This window comes from Prionailurus bengalensis, chromosome B4 (genome assembly GCF_016509475.1).
Source record: "Prionailurus bengalensis isolate Pbe53 chromosome B4, Fcat_Pben_1.1_paternal_pri, whole genome shotgun sequence".
In the NCBI taxonomy this organism is placed as follows: domain Eukaryota; kingdom Metazoa; phylum Chordata; class Mammalia; order Carnivora; family Felidae; genus Prionailurus; species Prionailurus bengalensis.
Window position 1 is genome coordinate 115888780 of NC_057358.1, and position 23139 is coordinate 115911918.

Sequence of the window (23139 nt, forward strand, 5' to 3'; positions counted from 1 at the left end):
GAGCCCGCGTTGAGTGCCTGACGGCGAAGGGAACGGTACCTGGATGTCCCGTGAGCGCTCATAGGCCTGGTAGGCCACCTTCTCCTCGATGCTGGCCAGCTCCTGCTTCAGGTTGGCTGTCTCGTGCTGATGCAGATCCGTCAGGTCGTGCAGCTGGTCTTCCAGTCGCTCGTACCTTTGCAAAGACAGGAGCTGATTCAGAGTGTGACACTTCAAAGGTCTCCTGGTTTTCATTCCCCAGAAGACTATGCTTCCAAAAGAATACGTCCAGCTACAGGGAACATGCTTTTGGCTAACCATGAATTCCAGCTAAAAGCACTGGTCTCTGTCACATTACCTTCTGCGTCCTCACTCCTGAGGTTTCACACACACCGAAGTTGGCTTCCCCACCTCATCAGACAAGCTGAGAAATGGGGAAAATAGTAAGAATTGCCCAAAAGGGCTGCTGTAAGGAGGAGTTGCGGTGACGACACAACAGGCCTGATGCACTCACCAGTGCCGGTCAACGGACAGGGAGGGCTGTCTGGGGTCCGGCTCGAGACAAGGACCTGCTGGTGTCCCCCCCACCCCACTTCTGCCTGCACAGCGCCTTCTGGTTCACAGGCATGGCTCTCAAGCCCAGAGAGCCCGTAAGGAAAGAACCAACTTCTACACTAGAGTTAACTCCATTTCCCAAGGCATACTCTGATTCTGAAAACATGCTTCAATTCTTGGAACTGAGTGCTGATAAAAACATTAAACTCATTAGAAATTATAGGGAGCCTGGGTGGCTCAGTCAGTTAAGCGGCCAACTTGTCATGATCTCAGGTCATGATCTCATGGTTTGTGAGTTCAAGCCTGGCGTTGGGCTCTGTGCTCCCTGCATGGAGCCTACTTCGGATCTTCTGTCTCCCTTTTTCTGGCCCCTCCCCCACTCAGGCACTCCCTCTCCCTCTCTCTCTCTCTCAAAAATAAACAAACTTAAAAAAAAACATTTTTAAAGAAAGAAATTATAAATGACTTACAAGTGGCACTTCCAAAAGTCCAAATCTTAAGTAACGAAAGAACAAAGATTGTCATTCCCACCTCCCATTTCCCTCAAAGAAGAGGGATTTGTCTTATATTTGAAAACTTAGAATGTTTATTTGAAAACAGGAAGCACTATTTGGGTAATGCATTAGCCTGAAATGACTTCTATCAATGTCAGTGTTAGATGCTTATATAGGTCACCTGACAGAATCATATGAGAGAGAGACAGAGGGAGACAGATTATATGTCAATTATACCTTAAGAAAAAAAGTGAGATCAAAAAGTAATTTCATGCAGGGGTTCCTGGGTGGCTCAGTCGGTTAAATGTCCGACTTTGGCTGAGGTCATGATCTCACAGTTTGTGAGATTGAGCCCCATTTCGGGCTCTGTGCTGACAGCTCAGAGCCTGGAGCCTGCTTCAGATTCTGTGTCTCCCTCTCTCTGCCCCTCCCCCACACGCTCGCTCACGCTCTCTCTCTCTCAAAAATAAATACACTTAAAAAAAAGTAATTTAATGAAGATTTAATAATTATTCTCAGATAGGACTTCATAGGTACCCAATGTTGGCGTAAAAGCCTTTTAAAGATCTCTTACAGCAAACGATACAGTCAGAGGCTAACCCTTGGACAATCACAAACATAACTACACGACAAATGAGGAAACTACCCTAAATTTATATAAGTGGGTATTTGTGAGTTGGAATAAAATTTGGATCTAAAGAGTAGTATATCCCGAACTATTCAGATGGAATTGAAGTCAGTATTTTCTGGAAAACCTGTGACTCAAAAATAGTTATGTGAGACACTAGAGTCAAAGATGTATGCTGAAAGTTTTAAAAAATGGTTTCATAGAATATAAGAGCTGAAAAAAGCCACGTTTACAAATTAATACATTTAAAACCATTTTGAGATATAAAGTATGTAAGTTAAATTTAAAGTTTAACCTTACAATATGTAACGGGCTTTTAATATTTTTTTAATTTTTAAAATTTTTATTTATTTTTGAGAGAAAGAGAGACAGCATGTGAGCTGGGGAGGGGCAGAGAAAGAGAGACACAGAATCCGAAGCAGGCTCCAGGCTCTGAGCTGTCAGCACAGAGCCTGATGCAGGGCTTAAACTCACGAACCACCAGATCAGGACCTGAGCCAAACTTGGACGCTTAACTGACTGAGCCACCCAGGTGTCCCATGGGCATTTAACTTTTTCTCTACATTTTTATAAGTTAACATGTTCATTTTGACTAAAAACAAAAAACAAAACAAACAACCACAATTTTGGGGGCGCCTGGCTGGCTCAGTTGGTAGCAAGCATGTGATTCTTGATCTCAGGGTTGTGGGTTCAAGCCCCACACTAGTACAGAGATTACTTAAAATCTTAAAAAAACAAAACAAAACAAAACAAACTCTGGGGAATCTTTTTACTGAGAAACAGTAGAAAATCACTTCTTATTAATGTTTTTATTAATTAGTTATAGGCACATAAAATCTAGCCTATAAATAACTTTTAGAAGTAGCTAATATAGGGGTGCCTGGGCGGCGCAGTCAGTTAGGCATTGGACTCTTGATCTCGGCTCAGGCGATGATCTCATAGTTTGTGGGTTTGAGCCCTGCATGGAGCTCTGCACTGACAGTGTGGAGCCTGCTTGGGATTCTGTCTCTCCTTCTCTCTGCCCCTCCCCCACTTGTGCATGTGCTCTCTCTCTCAAAATAAATAAAAATAAACTTTAAAAAGATGAGCTAATACAAAAAAATAAAATTAGCTAATATAATCCACAAGATTTGAATTTATACTTTACTCTTAAGATTTCTTTTGAAAACTCTTTATGGTGAAAAGTTTAGTGAGCAAAATATCGTACATAAAAAAAAGGTACACTATATAAAAACTTGAAGATTAATGTGCCAAAGAAAATCTACCTTGTTGAACAATGCAGCGATTTCTTTTAAAAATGGTTATTTATTATTTTTGAGAGAGACAGAAACAGAGAGCATATGCGTGCAGGGGAGGGGCAGGGAGAGAGGTAGACAGAGGATCCGAAGTGGGTTCTGTGCTGACCTGATGTGGGCTCAAACTCACAAACCGCGAAATTATGACCTGAGCCGAAGTAGGACGCTTAGCTAACTGAGTCACCCAGGTTCCCCAACCATACAATGGGTCATTTACTTGACAGTTATCATGGAGGAAAATAAAACACAGACCTATGAATTAGTGTAACAAAACTTTATGACAGAAGTCCACTGGAGCTTAAGAAGGAACTCCATGTGCACATGAGCTACAGACTATATAGCGACATTTTAACAGACTCACACAACTCTCTCTGAAGTATCAACCTGTACGTCACAAACTATAAAGTTTAGAATCACGAAGTATGGAAAACACTACTGATTTTAAATGGTTTTTTTTGATCCACATCCATATTCATGGAAAACACAACCACGAGCGTGTCACTTCCAAGCAATCTCTCTGCACTTAGTAGGTCATGCTTCTAGAAGAATTCCAAGAGAACAGTCTGACATACCTGTATCTTTCCTCTTGCAGCGTCTGAGAAATAAAACCGTACTCTCTCTTAAACTGCACCTTCAGCGCCTCGATGTCCTCGGCCAGCTGTGCCTGGGTGTCCTTGATCTCCCTCAGCTCCTCCAGGATCATGGTGAGCTTGCCCTGGCTGTCCAGCGTGCCGGCTCCGCTGGCCCCGAAGGACTGGTTCCCGTTACTGTCGGCGGAGCCCGACGTGCCACTCGAACACTCGTCATCGCTGCCGTACTTGGGTTTGTTCACAATGGTGGCGCTGCCCCCATAGGCCCGCGGACTCCCTTCAGGCCTAAATTCCTCCAGGGAATTTTTTAAGTGAGCGATGTTATCGGCGCTGCCAAACTTATTCCGGATCAGGTTGGCAAACTCCCTGGACTTATTGAAGACGAACACGGGCGGGGTGAGGGACACGCCCGGCATGCCCGATTTACCGCACTCCGTGCCGTGGGGAGCAGTTCGAGACTTCGCGTGGGCATCTTTCAGGGAGTGCGGCACGTCCTTCAGGTTGTCTTTGGCAATGTCCTTTGCGCTTCTGGAGGCTCCATTCTGCTCGATCTCCCTGAGCTTTCTATGATACTGTTCTAACTTCTTCTGAAGCTGGGCAATGGAGTGAGCGGACTTCTGATTCTTCTTCTCAAAGACTTGCTTGATGCGGCCCGCCTGCTGCTTGTCTGCGCTGTTGACTAGTTTCAGATACTCTGCAACATTGCCGTCGCGGGACGTCTGCTCGATTTTGATCTGCTCTGTCACCTTCAGAATTTTTTGTTTCAGGCTGTCCGCACTGAGTTTGACCTTGTGGAAGTCCAGGATGCCATCCGGTACGTCAAAGTTGAGGTTGGTGTCAGACCCCCCTCGGCGAATGTTCAGGGGCAGGCTTAGGGTGTTCATGTCATGTCGCTCTACCTGAAAGAGACAGGGAGGAAGCACTTGAAGACTTGAAGGCAAAGGCACAGTTACTGTGATAGAATCTGTGTACACACTACAGACATACTTCAGGTCCCAGATCTTTAAACTGCAAGTATTCCTAAGATAAAAACTCCCTACTATTCTCCCAGTTGAACAGAGGACAGCCCAACTCCTTCCTGCATCCATGTGTACTATGAGATTCAGGTTTCCCAGGGCTGCCAATGTTTTGCCTGATTACATGTAATTGTCAGTTGCCAGGGTGGAAAATGCATAATGGGACAAGGTTACCCTCAGTCCTAGTTTCCCCAAATGCCCAGGTAACTAGGGTGCCTGCCATGCTCCACGCACGGTGAATGTCGACACTGTGGGAAATGCATCCAGTTCAGACCTCAATCACTTAAGAAGAAGAATGAGGGAAAAGTTCCAGCAGGTACATTCATCATCAACACAAGAAATTATTTTCTTACTGGAATCATTAAGCAGATGTGATGGGATAATATGATGCAAGATTAATTTTACTGAGTAACGGGACAGTGTGTACAGGTGGAAATAACCCAACCACAACGGAAGTGATTAAAAAAAAAAAGAACAGCAAGTGATAATACCCTGTGAAATGGCTTTCTCACTCAAGGGCCACCTGGGGAAGAAGTGCAAAGTATCACTGAGCACCACAGGTTTGTGCTGGGAAAGGGAAAGGGAAAGGGAAAGGGAAAGGGAAAGGGAAAGGGAAAGGGAAAGGGAAAGGGAAAGGGAAAGGGAAAGGGAAAGGGAAAGGGATAGGGCAAGGGCAAGGGCAAGGGCAAGGGCAAGGGCAAGGGATAGGGATAGGGATAGGGCAAGGGCAAGGGCAAGGGCTAGGAATAGGGCTAGGGCTAGGGATAGGGATAGGGAAAGGGCAAGGGCAAAGGGCAAAGGGCAAAGGGAAAGGGAAAGGGAAAGACGAAGGGAGCCTGGGTGCCAGGTACCATGGATATGTGTCTTGTTTGATCCTACCATGCCAAGTAAAGACTATGTTAAACCCATGTATGTACACACTGAGACATCAAGAGCCAGGATTTGAATTCAAGTCACCCTTATGGGGTTCTCTGTGTCAGGACACTCTACCAAGGTGTCCCCAAAGGACTAAAGACAAGCCTTTGCAGAGTCTGAACACAACCTCGAAAGATTTGTAACCTCTAAACTGAAGCATCTGATTTGTCAAGTTAACTACCTCTTGATTAGAATAATCCCTTGATACAGAGTCTCACTGGAAACCAAATGGGAGACAATATTCAGCACAAGTTATTTTTCTTTTTAAGGAACAGTGGGCAGAAATAGCAAAATATTAATAAGATATTAACACACCTCACCCTGCCTAAGTGACCCAGACTCGAATGTGTTCATTTCCAACAATGAAGTACTAAACACTCTGTCCCATGCACAATCCTGCCCAGTGCTTTCTCCCAGAGAAGGGAGCCCAATGGCATAGTGGGACACAATCCCAGGCTGGTGAGTCAGTCCTCCTACACAACTTACAAAAGTTTGTTAACATTATTTCTTGGCCCCTCTCTTCCAACACACAATTTTGCTATGAATAAGAGACACTGGGTGTTTTATCTGGCAGAAGAGTGTCACCATAGGAAAGGCTGGAAGTAAATAAATGCCAAGGCACTTGTAAGACTAGAAAAAAGGAGAAAGGAATTCTGACATCACCTGATCAAGACAGACGGGTGGGCGTAGGGAATAAAGAAGGTATGGGATAATCATCTTCAAGTCCTAGAGAAGACCAGAGGGAGCTCAAGGAAACTCTGTATCTATGGCTCACTAGTGAACCCAAACAGGACTGAGTTCAAATGACATTAACAGAGAATGCACTAAATCTAGAAAATGTTTATCTGGGGCAGACAGGGTAATCTGTGGTAACCACACAACCAGGAGCCTACAAATTTGTATCACTGCAGGGATTCACTGATCTGATCATGCTTTTCTACTTCTCAGAAACTTTCTTTGGCTCCCCAAAGCCTCCCAAATTGAATACAACAACCCAGCCACTATAAGGCCCTAGCTTACCTTTCAGGCCTCACCTTGCACCTAATGGATGACATTCATCTCAAGTGAACCTTCCAACCCAAAGTTCCCAGAATGTAGGGGAATGTCCTATGGATTTTCTCATATGAATGATATTCACAATGCCTACCACCCATCCACTTCTGGTTATCAAAATCCCACATATTCCAGGGGCGCCTGGGTGGCTCAGTCAGTTAAGCCGCTGACTTTGTCTCAGGTCACAAGCTCATGGTCTGTGAGTTCAAGTCCCGCGTAGGGCTCTGCACTGATAGCTCGGAGCCTGGAGCCTGCAGCCTGCTTTGATTCTCTGTCTCCCTCTCTCTCTCTCTCTGCCCCTTCTCCACTTGTGCTCTCTCTCAAAAATAGATAAACTTAAAAAATTTTTTTTAAATCCCACATATTCTTGAAGCTCCACTTAAAATCCCACTTATTCCACGAAGCTTTCCCTAGTCCATCAGAAAGCTGCCTGTTCTTTCTGTGGTCCTCCATGGTGCTTTCATGGTGCCACGTGACTCATCCTGGCATCACTCATCTATGGATTTTAACGGCCCCCCACCCCAATCCCGGGTACAGGCTCCTTTAGGGAAGAGACTTGTCATACCTACACCCGGTCTGTAGTGCTGGCACTGTCCCTATTCACAGGAGACTATCGATAATGTTTGCCGAACTCAGATGACATCATTCCTTATTCCAGGAGAGTCACTCCAAAATCACTTAAGTTATATTCTAATAGAATCAAGACAGTGACCTTGGATGTTCTTCCCATACAGACCTGAAAATTTCAGGCAGAGATGTTTTCCCCACAGCTGGGTAGTAAGTTCTATACCATTTCAAACAGGTTCAACCAAATGAAAACTTTTCTGGGGCACCTGGATGGTTCAGCAGTTGAGCGTCTGACCCTTGGTTTCGGCTCAGGTCATGATCTCACAGTTCATGGGACTGAACCCTGAACCTGGGAGTTCTCTCTCTCTCTGCCCTCTCCCCCACTCGTGCTCTCTCCCAAATTAAAAGAAAAAAAAAATGGAGATTTTTCTGAGAATCAACGTGCAGCAACACAACACAAATACAAATAAGGATTTTTTTTTTTTTAAAGTAGGCTCTAGGCCCAGTGAGTGTGGAGCCCAACACAGGGCTTGAACTCACAACCCTAAGATCAAGACCTGAGCCGCGATAAAAAATGAGATGATTGGGGCACCTGGGTGGCGCAGTCGGTTAAGCGTCCGACTTCAGCCAGGTCACGATCTCGAGGTCCGTGAGTTCGAGCCCCGCGTCAGGCTCTGGGCTGATGGCTCGGAGCCTGGAGCCTGTTTCCGATTCTGTGTCTCCCTCTCTCTCTGCCCCTCCCCCGTTCATGCTCTGTCTCTCTCTGTCCCAAAAATAAATAAACGTTGAAAAAAAAAATTAAAAAAAAAAAATGAGATGCTTGACTGACCAAACCACTCAGGCACCCCACAAATAAGGACTTTTAAACTTTAAATGAAGTATAACTTACATACAGAAAAGAACACATTTAATAATAAAACTCAATACTCAATGAACTGTCACAAACTGGACATACTGTATAACCGTGACCTAGTAAAAAACAGTAACACAACAACAACAACCAGAACCGAAGCTCCCCGTGCCCCCTTCCATCACAAGTACATCACCCCCATCTCTAGGGGTAACCGTGAGCCTCACCTCTAAAGGCATGCATTAGTTTTGACCAATCATCACGCACTCTTGTCTTTTTTGCTCCACTTTGTCTGGGACACTCTGAAGACCTAGCTTTTGCCCTCTGGAGCTCGAAGATCAGATTAAGTTATTTTTAAAAATCCACTGAAACCTGCTTGGCTCTGGAGAAGTCCACCAAGTTGGAAGATGCGGAGGCTTTTATACCTTACCTTCCCAAATGCAATAGTAAATCAGCTCCCGCTCTTCCTTTAATCCTCAGCCCCACGGCAGCTGGCCAGCCAACGCTGGTGTTGCAATGCAATGGCCTCCTCCCTTACAGACTGCTGGGCCAGGACAGCCTCGAACACCCAGGAGCGTTTGCACACAGAGAGCTTGGCTGACTTCTGGCTCACTTTAAAACTATAACAATGCTTGGCATGTCCTCGACGGTCCAGGCTGGGGAAAGCAACAGCATTCAGAGCTCAAATCAATCTACCTCACTGCTTGTCAGCAAATCTCAGGTGAAAATGTCTGATGAGGGTAGAAGGTTGAAACTATTGTTGGGTCACACCTTTTTATAGCCTTTTATAGCCCTCGCTCTGCAGGGTAATGAAGGGCGAGGTGTACACATTGTTACCAGATGCCCATGCATTCCCTAAACCCAAAGTGAAATTTCACATAGTGCTGGGGAAAAGCTGTGGGCGTCCCCCACGTCATCCGGAGCCAGCCCCGAGAGCAAGTGCACGGTGCAGCTGTCTCAGGGCGGGACCCAGGGCGGACAAAGGTTCACGGATCACCCGGAGTCAGCGTGCACGTGAACTGTGAGGATCAGGAGATGCAGGTTCCAGTTTCGGCACTGACAGTAACTAGTTACGTCGTTAGCTAAATCAGGTCACGTCTGTGGGCTTCAACTTCCTCATCTATAAAGAGACGGAACCATACAAGTCGCAGCTAACAGTGCAAATTCCATGACCTTTAATCCAAGTTATCTTTACTGTGAGATAGTATCGTGGAATAGTCAAGACCCTGGGCTCCAGAGACAGACTGCTTGCTTTTGCTTTCTGTCTAGGCACCGCTTTTACGAGCTGTGTGGCTTTGGGAAAATGATTTAGCCTCTCTGTGCCTCAGTGTCCTCTTCTGTAAAATGGAGATCATCTTTCTTCAAAGAGTTGTGAATGAATGAATGAGATAATACGCATGAAGTGCTTAAAGAGTTCCTGGCACAGAGAATGGTTTCAAAAAAGGTTTGCTACTGTTGTCATTCCAATTTCATTTAAAAATGTACCTCCATGTAAAAACTGAAAGGAAACAAGCTCCAAACAATGGTTATTTTTGCATGGCGGGGTTAAGAGGAGTCATTCTTGTTTTTATGTTTCCATATTTTCCAATTCAAAAAAAAAAAAAAAAAAAAGAACATGAAATACCATTTTGGCAGAATAGATGCTATTTTTAAAAATGACTGCTAGCCCCTTTCAGTTCTCTTAGAATGACTTGGCTATTATTAGTTTACGTGAAAGGCAGACCACCGACATCCTAGTGAAAAGCCATCGCTAATAATGTTTTCCTTCCGGCAGCGGCAACATTTCCACGGTCACCTCAATGTTCTGGAACAAAGGCTACAGAAAAGCCTAAGCCCTGGACTAACATCAAAAACCGACACTGAGTCACCTCTGCCAACAATCCAAGGCTCCGATACAACGTAAGCGAGCTCACCTCGCTCACTGGGAAGCCAGGCACAGCACAAAGTAATACAGTGGCTGCGGGAACACACTGTTCCTGCTTCCAAAGAGGGCTCTCTTCGTGACATTTCATATCTACCCCCTAAAAGCTCTGGAGGAAAACGAACAAAAGGGAAGGACAGTCAATGCAGGGGCACACCACCTGAACCCCACCCAAGAGAAGTGGAAAAGGGAACGCAGTGGGGGGGGGGGGTTGGGGAGTGGGGGGGGGGCGGGCCTGTGGATGCCTGGAGGGCACGGACCGAGGGACGAGTCCCCGGAGGCTCTGGGGGTCACGGAATGGCCCGAACAAGCAGAGGCACAGAGAGATCAGAACGAAGAGGGGATGACAACTGCCTGCCTAGACCCGAGGCCGGATACAATGGACCTTTTGCGTTAAGAAAAACTGCCTGGGGAAAAAAAGAAAAGAAAAGAAAAGCTGCTTGAGCTCAGTCACACTAGGAAAGAGTCAGTCCTTGAAACCGGCGGCCATTTCCTAGGCAACAGGTATTCCCCAGCGCACACGAGCGTGCTCTCACAGACAGGCCCACAAAGGCACTCACAGGTTTCTGTGGCCCGGGGTCCAGGCCCACACGGCTGACATTCTGTACCCTTAAGCATTTTAGCCGGAATCTAATTTCAGGTCCGGAGGCAAGGCTGCTCCTGTGGCATGCCAATCAGAATGTGCTAGGCTTTGCTGTGGCAACAATGCCAAAATCTCAGTGGCTTAAAAAAAAAAAAGAAAGAAAGAAAGAAAAAGAAAGGAAGGAAGAAAGGAAAGGTCCATTCTTGCTCGTGCTAACAAGACTGCTGGGCATCAGCTAAGGGACCCCAGCTGTGAGGGAGCCTCCACCTTCTGCAGTGTTGCTGGTGGCCATGGCAGGGGACTTGGGGAATCGTTCACTGGAGCCTAAAGACTTCCATCAGAAGAGGCACTTATGGCTTCGTCCGCTCACTGTACCGGGCCTAGCTAACTTCAAGGGGGCTACAGGACGGGGAAAGACAATCCCACCACATGCCCGGGAGGAAAAATGTCACGTTAGGGACACGTGTGGCATCTCATTTGTTAAAAATTCTGAGATAGGTTCTACCGTTACTATTTTACGAAAGAGAAAACCAGGCACAGAGACGTTAGATAAAGTTGCCTACAGGCACACAACTAGTGAACAGCAGAGTGGGGACTGAAATCCAGGCAGTCTGTCTCCAGGGCCTGCCTCCCTAACAATGACAGGGTACTTTTACTATGAGTCAGGCATTGTGCTAAATACTTTTTTTTAGCATTCATATATTCTATACACTAACCCTCTTTCATGAGAAAAGCCAGGCTGATAAACAAATAGATTTCTTGAGGTCTTCCACAGATAATGAATAGCTTAGCTGGGGCTACACTCTGACATACGAAACAGGTAAGACTTTGCAGGACCTAAGCTCAGCCACCAATAGTGTGAGAACCTGCTCTGTAGTGGCCCTACCGGGGGCACCAGGACTTGTGTGAACGCCCTGGGTCTGGTTAAGACTGCTCTGTCAGCACGCTTACCCTCCCTCAGTCTGAACTTGAAAAATTCGTCCAGGTTGCTGCCTAACCACAGCGCTGATGTTGCTGGCTGAAACCACACCAATCTCAGGTTTGATACGGCCTGTGACATTCATTCTTCTTCACCCGTGCTTTAAAATAGGCACAGTGGTGCAGGCAAAGTAATTCTGAGGACAAAAAAAAAGCCTATTGCTTTTACTGAAATCACATGCAGCATTTACAATCACTAAGGGAAGAAAGAGAAGGAGAGAAACAGATGGTAAAAATCAGAGAAGTGAGATAAGAGACCCCTGGAGAAGAAGCCAGCCACGTCTACGGGCCTAACAACTGAGGGGTTCAGCTCCGGACGCACGTGGGGAAGGCGCTCAGTAGATAAGTCATAGATCTGCCTGGAGAAAAGAGAAGACACTCGTCCCTCTGCTGGGTGATAGAGCAGAGAAAACAAGGGACTGCCTGGCATGGCCCTGTAGGGGTACCTTTTTTATGTTTTACCAAAAAATGCGAGCTTTTTATCACTTTGCTGCTAGTAATGCATACGGCACGACTAAGCCATCTTCCGTCTTGCTTTGTGGTAACTTGACGTGCACTTGCAAAATGTCTCCCCACTCAGTGAACCCGGGGAAGCCAACCAAAGCCCTGAACCCCAGCACCAAACGCTTGGTTCTCTTGCTAACTGAGCTAACCTGCACTGGAGAAGTAATTCTGAAAGCTTGTTAAGCAGCCTCATAACGAGATACTAACACATTCATGTTGACACCTACACAAAAGTAGTCGATACCTGTATTTTAGAAGAATGCCACTTTCCCTCCCTCTACATGCTAGAAATGAAAAACCTTAGGGAGGCCTGGGTGGCTCAGTCAGTGGAGGGTCTCTTAATTCCAGCTCAGGGCATGTTCTCACAGTTCATGAGTTCAAGCCCCACCACGTTGGGCTCTGCGCGGACGGTGCAGAGCCTGCTTGGGAGTCTCTCTCTCCCTCTCTCTCTGCCCCTTCCCTGCTCTTGCTCTCTCTCAAAAATAAACATTAAAAGAAAAATGAAAAATCTTAAAGATCTTCACATAGTATCCCAAAGATATTTTATTAGTAAAGTGACTTCATAAAATGTTTGTTCTAATTCACTTAGACAAGGAACACACTTCCTTTTGTAGCTCAAGTCTGACAATAGTACACTGAACTTTTAAAGAAGTTCATGGTGTACAGAACAGGAACTGAATCACTAGTTTTACCGTAAAGGTTTTATTTCCCCTGCCTCTTCCTCTCTTAGCATCATGGACCAAAGAAATTCGACAGCATCAGGAGTTTTTAATCCTTGCCTGCAGGTAAAGTTCACCCACCTCATTACTCCGGGATTAAGGATCGTTTGGAACAGGGGACAGACTACGTGTACCTTTGCTGGCCCAATCCTTTATCCCAACACTGCGAATTAACAGATGCAGGAGATTAGACAAAGTGTTTACGGTTCTCAAAAACAAATTCTTCAAGCATCTTCAAGCACTTATGAACACTTGACACTGTAATTAGAAATAATTATCTTCTCATTAAGCCTCTACCAGGCAACAGTGGTAACCTACTTTGAATTACATGCACTAGAAAATATAGATGTCTTCAAAATAGCTTAGAACTCACTTTCAATTAATACAAACTAATCTCTTACAAAATTAGTCTGACCTGATAAAAATTTACTAGATGCCATGTAATCTACAGAAGAATTAAATCAGAGGGAGAGAAGAAGCTAGAAGGGACAGGCTAGGGTAACGAAAAGCAAGCAACGTACATTTAATACCAACCGCAGGTAAAGGACAGCCATGGTCCCCTGGGGAGGAGACTGGCGAGGCATGTGAAGCAACACCAAAAGAGGGCTATTTCTTTTTCTTTTTTAATATTATTTTTGGGAGAGCACAAGTGGGGGAGGGGCAAAGAGAGGGGGACAGAGGATCCGAAGTGGGCTCTGTGCTGACAGCAGTGAGCCTGATGTGGGGCTGGAACTTCTAAAATGCGAGATCATGACCTGAGTCAAAGTCAGATGCTCAACCAACTGAGCCACCCGGTGCCCCCAAAAGAAGGCTATTTCTAAGAGAAAGAGTCTCTGGGCATCCTATCTATCTTGCCTCAAAAACAGGCAAGTCTGGGAAAGGGAAGTGAACACCCAACACCTGCCCCCCATCTCTACAGGTCGGGCATGAAGAACTTGGCCTTCTTGAAGGAAGGGCTCACAGTTCCTTCTGGTGGGGAGATATGGGATGGGGAGTTCTAAAGGGGAAGCAGGAAACCCCAATTTTAGGACTAAATGCAGAATGAACATCATTGTGGCTTTTAGTTCCTACACTTAGAAGACACTTGGGGTGTGTGAGAACCCCTGGGTGCTGAACTAACCACTTCCAGGGTTCTGGAGTCCTTCCTACCATGGGAGTTACTCCCCCACCGGTTTCTGGCAGTGGGAGGGTCAGTAAAACCCTCGCAGGAAAGGGACTGAGCACTTGCCTTGAGGACTAGGGGAGAGGTAGAAATACCACATTATACCCCAAGAGAACCACCCCGGGAATCGAAGCAGGAGAGACAGCTCTGAAGGAGGAGAAAAATGGGTTTCCAAGGCCCTTAGCCAGTGAGCAGAGTTCTTGGGAGGAACGTGTGCTTAACCTAAGTTTCTGAATGATGACCGCACAAAGCCAGCACTGTCCTGCAGTCTTTCAGCATCTCCAATCCAAACGAAGTCTTTGAGGATTTCTTAGTGCCCTCTCAGAGGCACATGACAACAGCTAACTTCACCTGAGGGGCACTGATCTGCAACAGAAGTCAGACTGTCGGCACTGGAAGAATCTTCGTAGATCTCACTTGGCTTAATGCCCGTTTTAAAAAGCAATAGCTTCAATACGAACCCAAGTAACTTTTCATTTCAGTCCACATTCTGTTCATGAGAGGTACTCTTCACAGGAAAAGTAATTTTCCCTACAAGGGGAAGTAATTTGTCCACTGAAGTATAGCTTCTTAGCTAAATACATAAAGTAAATATAATAGTCAATATGATAGGGGTGTCCTATCAGATAACAATGTCTCCCTTTTTGCTGGGAAGTTCAGCCCAAATGAATAACTGTTAGACCTGGTGATTAGCATTCCCCTACTTTTTAATTTTCAATTTTATTTTTGGATATTACTGCTACTCTATTTCCCATGCTTTATCACACCCTCTTAGGATAAAGAGGTAAATGTGTCTCAATCTACAGATGTTAGGTAGGTCACCCTGCCTGGCGGTGAGCACCATACTCTTGCTCCCATATGTAACAGGGGGAATATGGTCAAACACATCCAGCTCATAAGCTGACACAGCTCCTTCTGTCCCCCATTCCCAGGGCACCTGGAGAAAGCCACACTGAAGATTACAACTTGGCTTGTGTCCTTTGAAAAGTTGCTTAGTAAGACTGAGCCAGGAAACAGAACTTGATACTTGGGTCCCAAAGCACATTCCCAAAGCAAACCTAAGCCTCCTTATTAAGTTTTTCTCTGCAGGCCAGGGTTTAATTTGGTTTTGGTACTATAAAAAATATTGCATGCGTACTGGATAATTAGTACAGAATTTTGTTATAAATAGAACACAACCAGTCATCAGATAGGGCTTAGAAATAACATACCTAATTCTGTAGTAGAAAAAAACTGATCCTTACTAGTTTATTTCCCTTTTGCAATATGGAGCTTATTTCCTTTAAGCAATTTTATTTTTCCTAATGTAAGCCAGGAGTATTATCACCAACTAACAATTAGAAATAAAAATCTCCCTTAGTTCTACCAAAATAGTAAACAGCATCATATTCAAGGAAAAAAATTCTCATGTCCATGAAAAGAACAATCAACATTTTAGTATTTATTTTTCATATGGAAGTTACGTTAGGCTTCAAAGGAGGCCAAGCAATGTGAAAAAAAAACTCTGACTGCCTTGGGCCAAATAAAACTATCTTTTTAAAAGACAAACCAATCAAGTCCTGTTCCTTCTGAAAATCTTTAAAATTCCCTAGACTAAGGGTGCCTGGCTGGCTCAGTCAGTCGAGCATGTGACTCCTGATCTCAGGGTTGTGAATTCAAGCCCCACATTGGGTGTGAAGACTATTTAAAAAAAAAAAAAAAAATTGATAATAAAAAAAATTCCCTGAGGCGCCCGGGTGGCTCAGTCGGTTAAGCTTCCCACTCTTGGTTTCAGTTCAGGTCACGATCTCATGGTTCATGAACTCGAGCCCCACATTGGGCTCTGTGCTGACAATGCAGAGTCTGCTTGGGATTCTCTCCCTCCCTCTCTGCATCTCCTGTGCATGCACTCTCTCTCAGAATAAATAAACCTAAAAAAAATTGTTAAAAAAGAAACTAATACGTGAAATCCTCAGCAAGCAAAGAATTTAGAACTCTCTTGATCAGGGTCCTATCTTGGCCATATTCCAGGAGACTTGCCCATAATGATATTTTGAGTGCATCTATGCAAGAGGCACCGGAGTAAGGCTGGAGCTTTGTATACACTCTCATTTCATCCCCACAGCCCCATGAAGTCGGTATCAATAGCTATGCTTTACAGATTTGGAATGGGAAGGCATGAAATAGGTTGTGGTTATAGCTAATAAGCACAGAACCAGGATTTGTACCAAAGCCTGTAAGCTTTCAACCTTCATCTTATTCCATTAACCCAACAAGCCTCTGAATGCTTCACGCACTTTCCTATTTCTGTGTGTTAAGTACCTCCTAGCTCCTCACCCTAGAGTGGCCTTGCATGCCTCCACCCCAATTTACCTTTCCAGGACCAGTTCAAACACTGTCTCTTCCACAAAGCTACCCCTACCCCCACGCTCTGCTAAAACAGACGGCTTCCTTTGTGCTCTCCCCAAAATTTGCATTTACCCCTTGAACAGTGTTTATCCTGCTAGGCATCTAAGTATTTATATAACATTGGATCCCCCTCCCCACTCCCTCCCCCCATACTGAAGCCTCAAAGCTCAAAGGGACGCAATGTCTGATAAGCCACGTGTGCCCTGCCCCACATTCCTTCTTCAATAGGACCTTAGTCTCTTGCTCAATCAATGGTAGACAAACAGCCAACTGGGGCAGCCAGCTGTCCCTCCTGTTTACATTCTCTTGGTTGCTGGCCAGGAGGGAATCAAGGAGAACCCGTAGCCAAGAGGTTATTCAGGGTTGTATTCCAGACTGGACTGCAGACGGTTAATGCCTCTCGATTCAAGCAGAAGATCCAAAATTCAGGAAACTGACGTGTCTCATGGCTTTCTGTTGCTCCAAACAACATAGGTGACCAACTAACACATGACCCACAACGTACAGAATACACAGGCGTACGCCCTTCCTCCCTCAGTGACCTTCTCCCTGCCGGCACCATCCTAACTGTTGCTGAGAATCCACATGCTTGCTCCTTCTTTCACACCATGTTTTAACTCAACACGCTATTTGTGATGGCATAAGGATGCAGTCTTAGAATTGCAATAAATGAAAAACTTTTTTTGACATAACATATCTACTGTGCCAGCAACATTATCAGGTGTAGTTCCCTGTCCCTTAGGAAAACATAATTCAATAGAACGTGAACACAAAAATAAAGAAGTCCTCTTATCCTCCAGAGTCTAAGGAGACAATGACTTGTTTTAAAGGACAAAAGGAAAGGGGTGCCTGGGTGACTCAGTCAGCTGAGCACCTGACTCTCGATTTCAGTTCAGGTCATGATCTCACAGTTTGTGGGTTTGAGCCCTGCTTAGGGCAGGCGTGGGATTCTCTGTTTCCCTCTCTCTCTGCCTCTCTCTTGCTCACTTTCTCTCTCTCTCTCTCTCTCAAAATAAATAAATAAACATTAAAAAAAAAATAAAGGACAAAAGGAAGGGCTCCTGGGTGGCTCAGTCAGTTGAGTGACTCTTGATTTTGGCTCAGGTCACGATTCCAGGGACATGGGATCAAGCCCCAAGTTGGGTTCCACACTGAGCACAAAGCCTGATTGAGATTTTCTCTCTCTCTCTCTGCCCCTCCCCTCCTCAGGTGCACTTCTCTCTCTCTCAAAAATAAATAACTGCACATAAAAAAGAAAATAAAGGATACAAGCAGGCCTCAAGAAGAATGGTTCAAGAGAGGACAGGATCTTGGCAAAATAGTACAAGTTGATTTTAAAAAGAGAAGCTACTGGTTAAAGACTTAAGCATCATATAATTTTCCACTTGCTTCAGATACATTATTTTATTTTTCCTTTCAAGAATATGAGAATAATTACTTTACAGATGGAAAAAGCAAGCGACTTGTCTGAAGTCACAAAGCCAATAAGTGGGAGAGCCGTGATTCCAGCCGGCTGCGAGGTCTGCCCTCTAACATTCCCACCTTTCACTGAGAGTCCTGCGGCCTTATGCCAGACCCTTTACTAGACACAAACATGTTTCCCACACCCCTCCACAACCCTAAATTTTTGTTCACTTAAAGCACCGTGTATCCATTAAATATTGCGAAGTGGAAAATACGTACCGGAGAGAAACCGGGAGACCAAATACTAACAAACAGCTTTAGGCAGTTCTTGGTGCCACAAGGCAATTACTGGAGATGTTGCCAATTTAACATTAATGAGTTAGAGAAGAAACTAGCTTAGATCCCAAGATATCTTGAAGACAAAATGTAGCCTGCTTCTGTTTTAACCACCGCTACTGACTCTCCACGCCAGTGAAACATGCCAGTTTGTACAGAAAGCCCCTCCTCTGAGTACAGCCCTAGGAGGCAGATAATAATCAGAGGCTCTGCTACGGGGATGAAGCAAAGAGGAGGCTTCTTTCTCCCACAGCCACAGCAGTTTAAAAGCACTGAAGATTTATATTTCAGATACAGGACAGTCCTCTAGGAACACACTGCTTTGTAATCTGGAAAAAAAGGAAACTACAAAAAAATAAATTGAACTGTGGATTGTGATTTTTAAGATAAACACTATACCGTGACCTTTCTTGGAACCCATGTCTATATTTGGGGTGACGATATTTCCAGAGGGAACAGCCTTCCAGGGCTCACTCACACCTGCGGCAACCAGCCAGCTGAGATTCACAAGAAAGCCCCAATTCCAAAGCCATGTGTCCTAAACAGAGGTTAATTGTATTATGGTGGTAGCATATGTTCATGGTTAAAAGCAGATACAGGGCCAGACTGTGTAGGTTCAAATCCTAGCTCTGTCACATTAAATGTATCATCGTAGGTGATGATGATAGGTGCTCATTCTCTCTATGCCTCGGTTTCCTCGTCTGTAAAGTGGGGACAGCAGTACCTACTTCATGGGGTGACTGTAAACTTGAGATGAATTAATATTCGTGAAGTGCTTGCAACAGGGCCTCATACAGAGTTAAAGGCTCTAAGTATAGGCTATCGCTTATCAAACCCAACATACCCAGACAGGTGGGAACTTGGGAAAAGTCCAGAGCCAGGAACAATGATGCTGCTGTCACCACGATTACGCTCTTCCCAGAGAAGCTGGTAATAACTCCCTCCCCACTCCACATCATGGAATCTGCTTATGTGTGCATATGCATCTTGCAGCGGAGACAGGATGGGGAAAGTCAGGCAGAATCTCAAAGCACACAGGAGGTCCCTTCAGAATCAAGTTCCAATGAATCTGAACTGAACTGTAAAGAGAATTTTTCAGAAGATGCCCATTCACCCAAAAGCAGAACACCTAAGTATCTGAGTGATCCAACTTTTGAAAAGGTACAAGACCTCAAATGACTAAAATTTAAAATCTCAATATCTGATCCTTAGTTTTTTTTTTTCAGTATCATTAGTCTTCTATGTTGCTACTTAAGTGAAACTAGGACTCTAAATTAAGGCCCTAAAGAGACATTATCTAACATTTCCCTAAGTCTTTAAGCAAAACAAGGAAAAATTGTGTTAGAAAAACCTATCTAATTATTGTAACTTGCTTCTTCCTGTAAAAAAATAAAAATAAAAAAGCCTCCCAAACTAATTCTTGAGAGTATTATGTCATGGAAGCTTGTTTTTACAGATGATGCGTGGGGTTTTTTTGAACTGGGTGATCGTTAACTCCATAACCGTACCTATCAATGGCATCATTCGCTAATTTTGCCCAGGTTCTCTCCACCCCTGACTCAAGCTGTCACCAAATCCTGTTATCTCTTTGTCCAAGAATCTCTCCCTAGATTGACCCTTCCTCGCTCTCCCCAGATCCACCCACTGAATCCAGACCCTCACTTCCTATTTCATCTACACAAAGGGCAAGAGTTTAAATGGGTTTCGCTGTGTTCAGTGTTTCATTTCCTCAATGCAGCCACGGAGAGTCATTATACTCATCTTCTTCGCATTATAACGCTGCCCAAGACGTACAACGGCTCTTCCTCTCAAAAAGGAATTGGGTTCTTCTTCCTGCCGGTACTTAATCCCTGAGTAATTTTTCCTACTCCAACTTGCCCAGGTCTGTCTTCCTCCTACCACCTCCCCGACAGACTCCAGGGCTACGGTGCATTGAATACATTTCTGCACTTTCTTTCCACCCCAATACTTACGTCATTCCTTCTGGGCACACCCATTCCAAGACCTCGGTCTTACCCACATCCTACCATCCCTTCAAGATTTCTCCTATGAGGCCTTTCCAAAGAACTCCTACCCAAGTTACTTCCGCTCCTCCCGGATCCATTCTGGCCCTTGTCAATACTACTTATTTTATTCTCCTTACTAGATCTTTACGTTGCTGCAAGTATTCACTTTTTTAGATTCCGTACAACAGCACAGAACTAGCAGTATCACTGACTAGCAAATACTTATTTAAGCGGCCAGCTTCTTTATGCTATAAAGCGGTATATTCCCAATTCTGAATGAGACCCACAGTAAGAAATATGTATTTACCAATATATACATACACATGGGTGCATGTATGCATGTATGTAACTTTTATGAAATAATACTTGTATTTACTACATGCAATCTAACTTTATAAGCATATTTTTAAAAACAGCTCATTTTTTGGACCATTGCATATTAGGAAATTATAATTAATTTTACTTTAAGGGTATGTTAATTTTATTATGTAGAGAATGTCCCTGGTTTTGTATACATGTCAGAAGCCAAGTACCTTAATGTCTACGTGTAACTTACTTTGCAACAGATTACATACACACTACATAAAACAAATATGGAAAATTTAATCGTTGAATCTTGATATGGTAGGTGGGTATCTGCTGTACTCTTCCTTCTACTTTTCCATATAAAAATATAAAATGATAGCTGTTATGCATTAAATTTATTCCATGACCAATGAATGGGACTCAATCCTGTTTGAACTAGTGCTTTATAACTGGGAAAAAGACAAGCCACATGTTTCTGTGTCCAATAATTAAAGAGGCTCTAACATACTGAAGAATGTCCTGTGGTTACTTCCTGGCCAGTGGGGTCAATAAAGGATTAAACTTTCCAGTGCTGAGTCCACGAATGTCTCCTACAACATTCTTTCTATGAAACTTTCTATGAATCATTACTAAGAGTAACATATCTGATCAAGGAACAGTTTCTTACTTGCAAAGCTCACAGACTTAGAGTTTACCCTAAAACTTCTCAAGAAAAAGCTTTGTGGTTTTCCTCAAGGCTTTAAGAGGACTATACCTGGAAACAGCAGAAGTTCAAGGCTACGCACCGAAACTGCAGAACTCATAATAAGCATGTGCACACCTTAGAATTTTCCCCTTCCTTCTCCTTTAAGAACTGGTTCTCAGGGTGCCTGGGTGGCTCAGTCTTGGGCATCCAACTTCGGCTCTGGTCATGACCTCATGGCTCGTGGGTTCCAGGCCTGCGTCGGGCTCTGTGGGCTCTGTACTGACAGCTCAGAGCCTGGAGCCTGCTTTGAATTCTGTCTCCCTCTCTCTCTGCCCCTCCCCCACTCATGCTCACTCGCGCTCTCTCTCTCAAAAATAAACAAACATATAAAAAAGATTAAATAAAAAAAAGAATTGGTTCTCATAAAGGAATAATTTCCATGAAGAGAGAAACACTTCATTTAATGGATACTGAAAGAGAAGTTTTATAGATGAGTGAATGGAATCTCTAGATAATTAACATTCTTACCATTTAAGGGCCAACATTTTTAAGCCTTGCTGATGTTGGATTTCTAAACTGCTAAATTCCCACGATTTCTTCCCAATTGACTGGGGCCATCCATACGATCAGGTGTGAATTGTGACAGAGCACCGTGAAGTCATGAAGAATCCTAGACCAGGTCAGTCGGGGACCTGGGGGTCTAGTGAACTCTCCAGTCTTAGGTCCCTCATTTGAGAAAACAAGGTGGATGAAGTCTGTAATCTTTAAGGCCCTGGAGGCTTTTCTACTCAACAGTTCTGTTACTGTTAGGTCTGTGAAGCTCGCAGCCCTGAGCACATACCAAGTAACAAACATCGAATAGGTACCCTTCCTTATTCTTACTCTCACTACCAAAATGACGATTAAGCAAAATGCAGTTAAAAACCATATGCGGCAAATAAAAAGAACAAACAGCTATTCACACACAACACAGACGAATCTCATTGTGTCACACTTCATGCTGTATGATTCTTGTGATGTGGAGGTCGGAACCGCTCTTGCTGGGGAGCAGAGGCAGGGAGTGTGATCTGCCAGAAGGTGGCACAAGGGAGCCCTAGGGTGCAGACAATGGTGAGGCGGGTGGTGGTTAATGTGGTACACACAGGTAAAAATCATCCGACTGCACATTTAAGATGTATGTACCTGCAAGTCATTCCTTAAAAAAGTAAAAAATACAAAAAAAAAAAAAAAACTTTAGACAATGAAAATACGGGGCTGTCAAATTACTATTTTATCTTTACAGTACTTATAACGTTGAAAATAAATGAATGTAGACTAATACAGCATTGTATTATATACAATTGTACTGTTCAGTTCTAGCAAAATTAGAACTTTAACTTCATTAGTGTCAATTCATACTGCGTTTTATCAGCTCTTTAACGTTTTTTAAAAAATGTTTATTTATTTTGAGAGAGAGCGAGTGAGCGAGCACTGTGAGTGCAGAGCCCTATGCAGGGCTTGATCTCACAAACTGTGAGATCATGACCTGAGCTGAAACCAAGAGTCAGACACTTAGCCAACCGAACCACCCAGGAGCCCCCAGCTCTTTAATATTTTTAAAGTTCCTGAAGCTTTCAAGACTCTGCCCAATAAGTATTTATTTTTACTACCAGACTATAGCAGAGCAAATGCACAAAACACAGAAAGCAAAGAAATCTGTATGGTATACTAGCAAAGCACTAATATCTGTGGTTGTAACTAATCCCATCAGGTTTAGATACAAAAATATTTAATCTTAAATTCTGCAAAATGTAGCAACATCCAAAACACCATGCTGATGCAGACTGCAAATGACCTGGTTCATTACATAACAGTTATTTAGAAAGCCAATGTTTCTCTAAGAGGCCAAATTTAACTATAAAAGCACACAAAGTACAATTAGAGCTTATTCACTTACTTTGAACCAAATGTTTTTATGATAGTTAATGGAATTGATTTAGACCAAATGTTTTTATGATAATTAACAGAATTGACTAATTTAGTTTAATGGAACTGATAGTTAATGGAACTGATTTAGGTTCCACCAAGCCCCCCCAAATACAGAATTTCTACTCAAAAAATGTTTCCTTGTCTATCTTTTGTGAGCCGGGCAGTATGCTAAAAGCACCGGAGTCAGAAAGGTAAAAATGACAAACTGTGCCTCTGCCCTAGGAGCTCCCTCTCTGG

The 23139-nt window shown here is 44.0% G+C and overlaps 1 protein-coding gene across 4 annotated transcripts in view; it reads right to left on the bottom strand.

Annotated features, from left to right (window-relative positions):
• Positions 1 to 23139, bottom strand: part of TMCC3 (transmembrane and coiled-coil domain family 3) — a 76660-nt gene that overhangs the window by 8701 nt on the left and 44820 nt on the right. For all 4 annotated transcript variants that reach the window (XM_043562120.1, XM_043562121.1, XM_043562123.1 and 1 more), the window contains exons 2-3: positions 3524 to 4440; positions 40 to 175 (exon numbers count right to left, since the gene is read on the bottom strand). In XM_043562120.1, the coding sequence (XP_043418055.1) occupies positions 40 to 175; positions 3524 to 4440 (1053 nt within the window). The remainder of the gene's footprint in view (positions 1 to 39; positions 176 to 3523; positions 4441 to 23139) is intronic.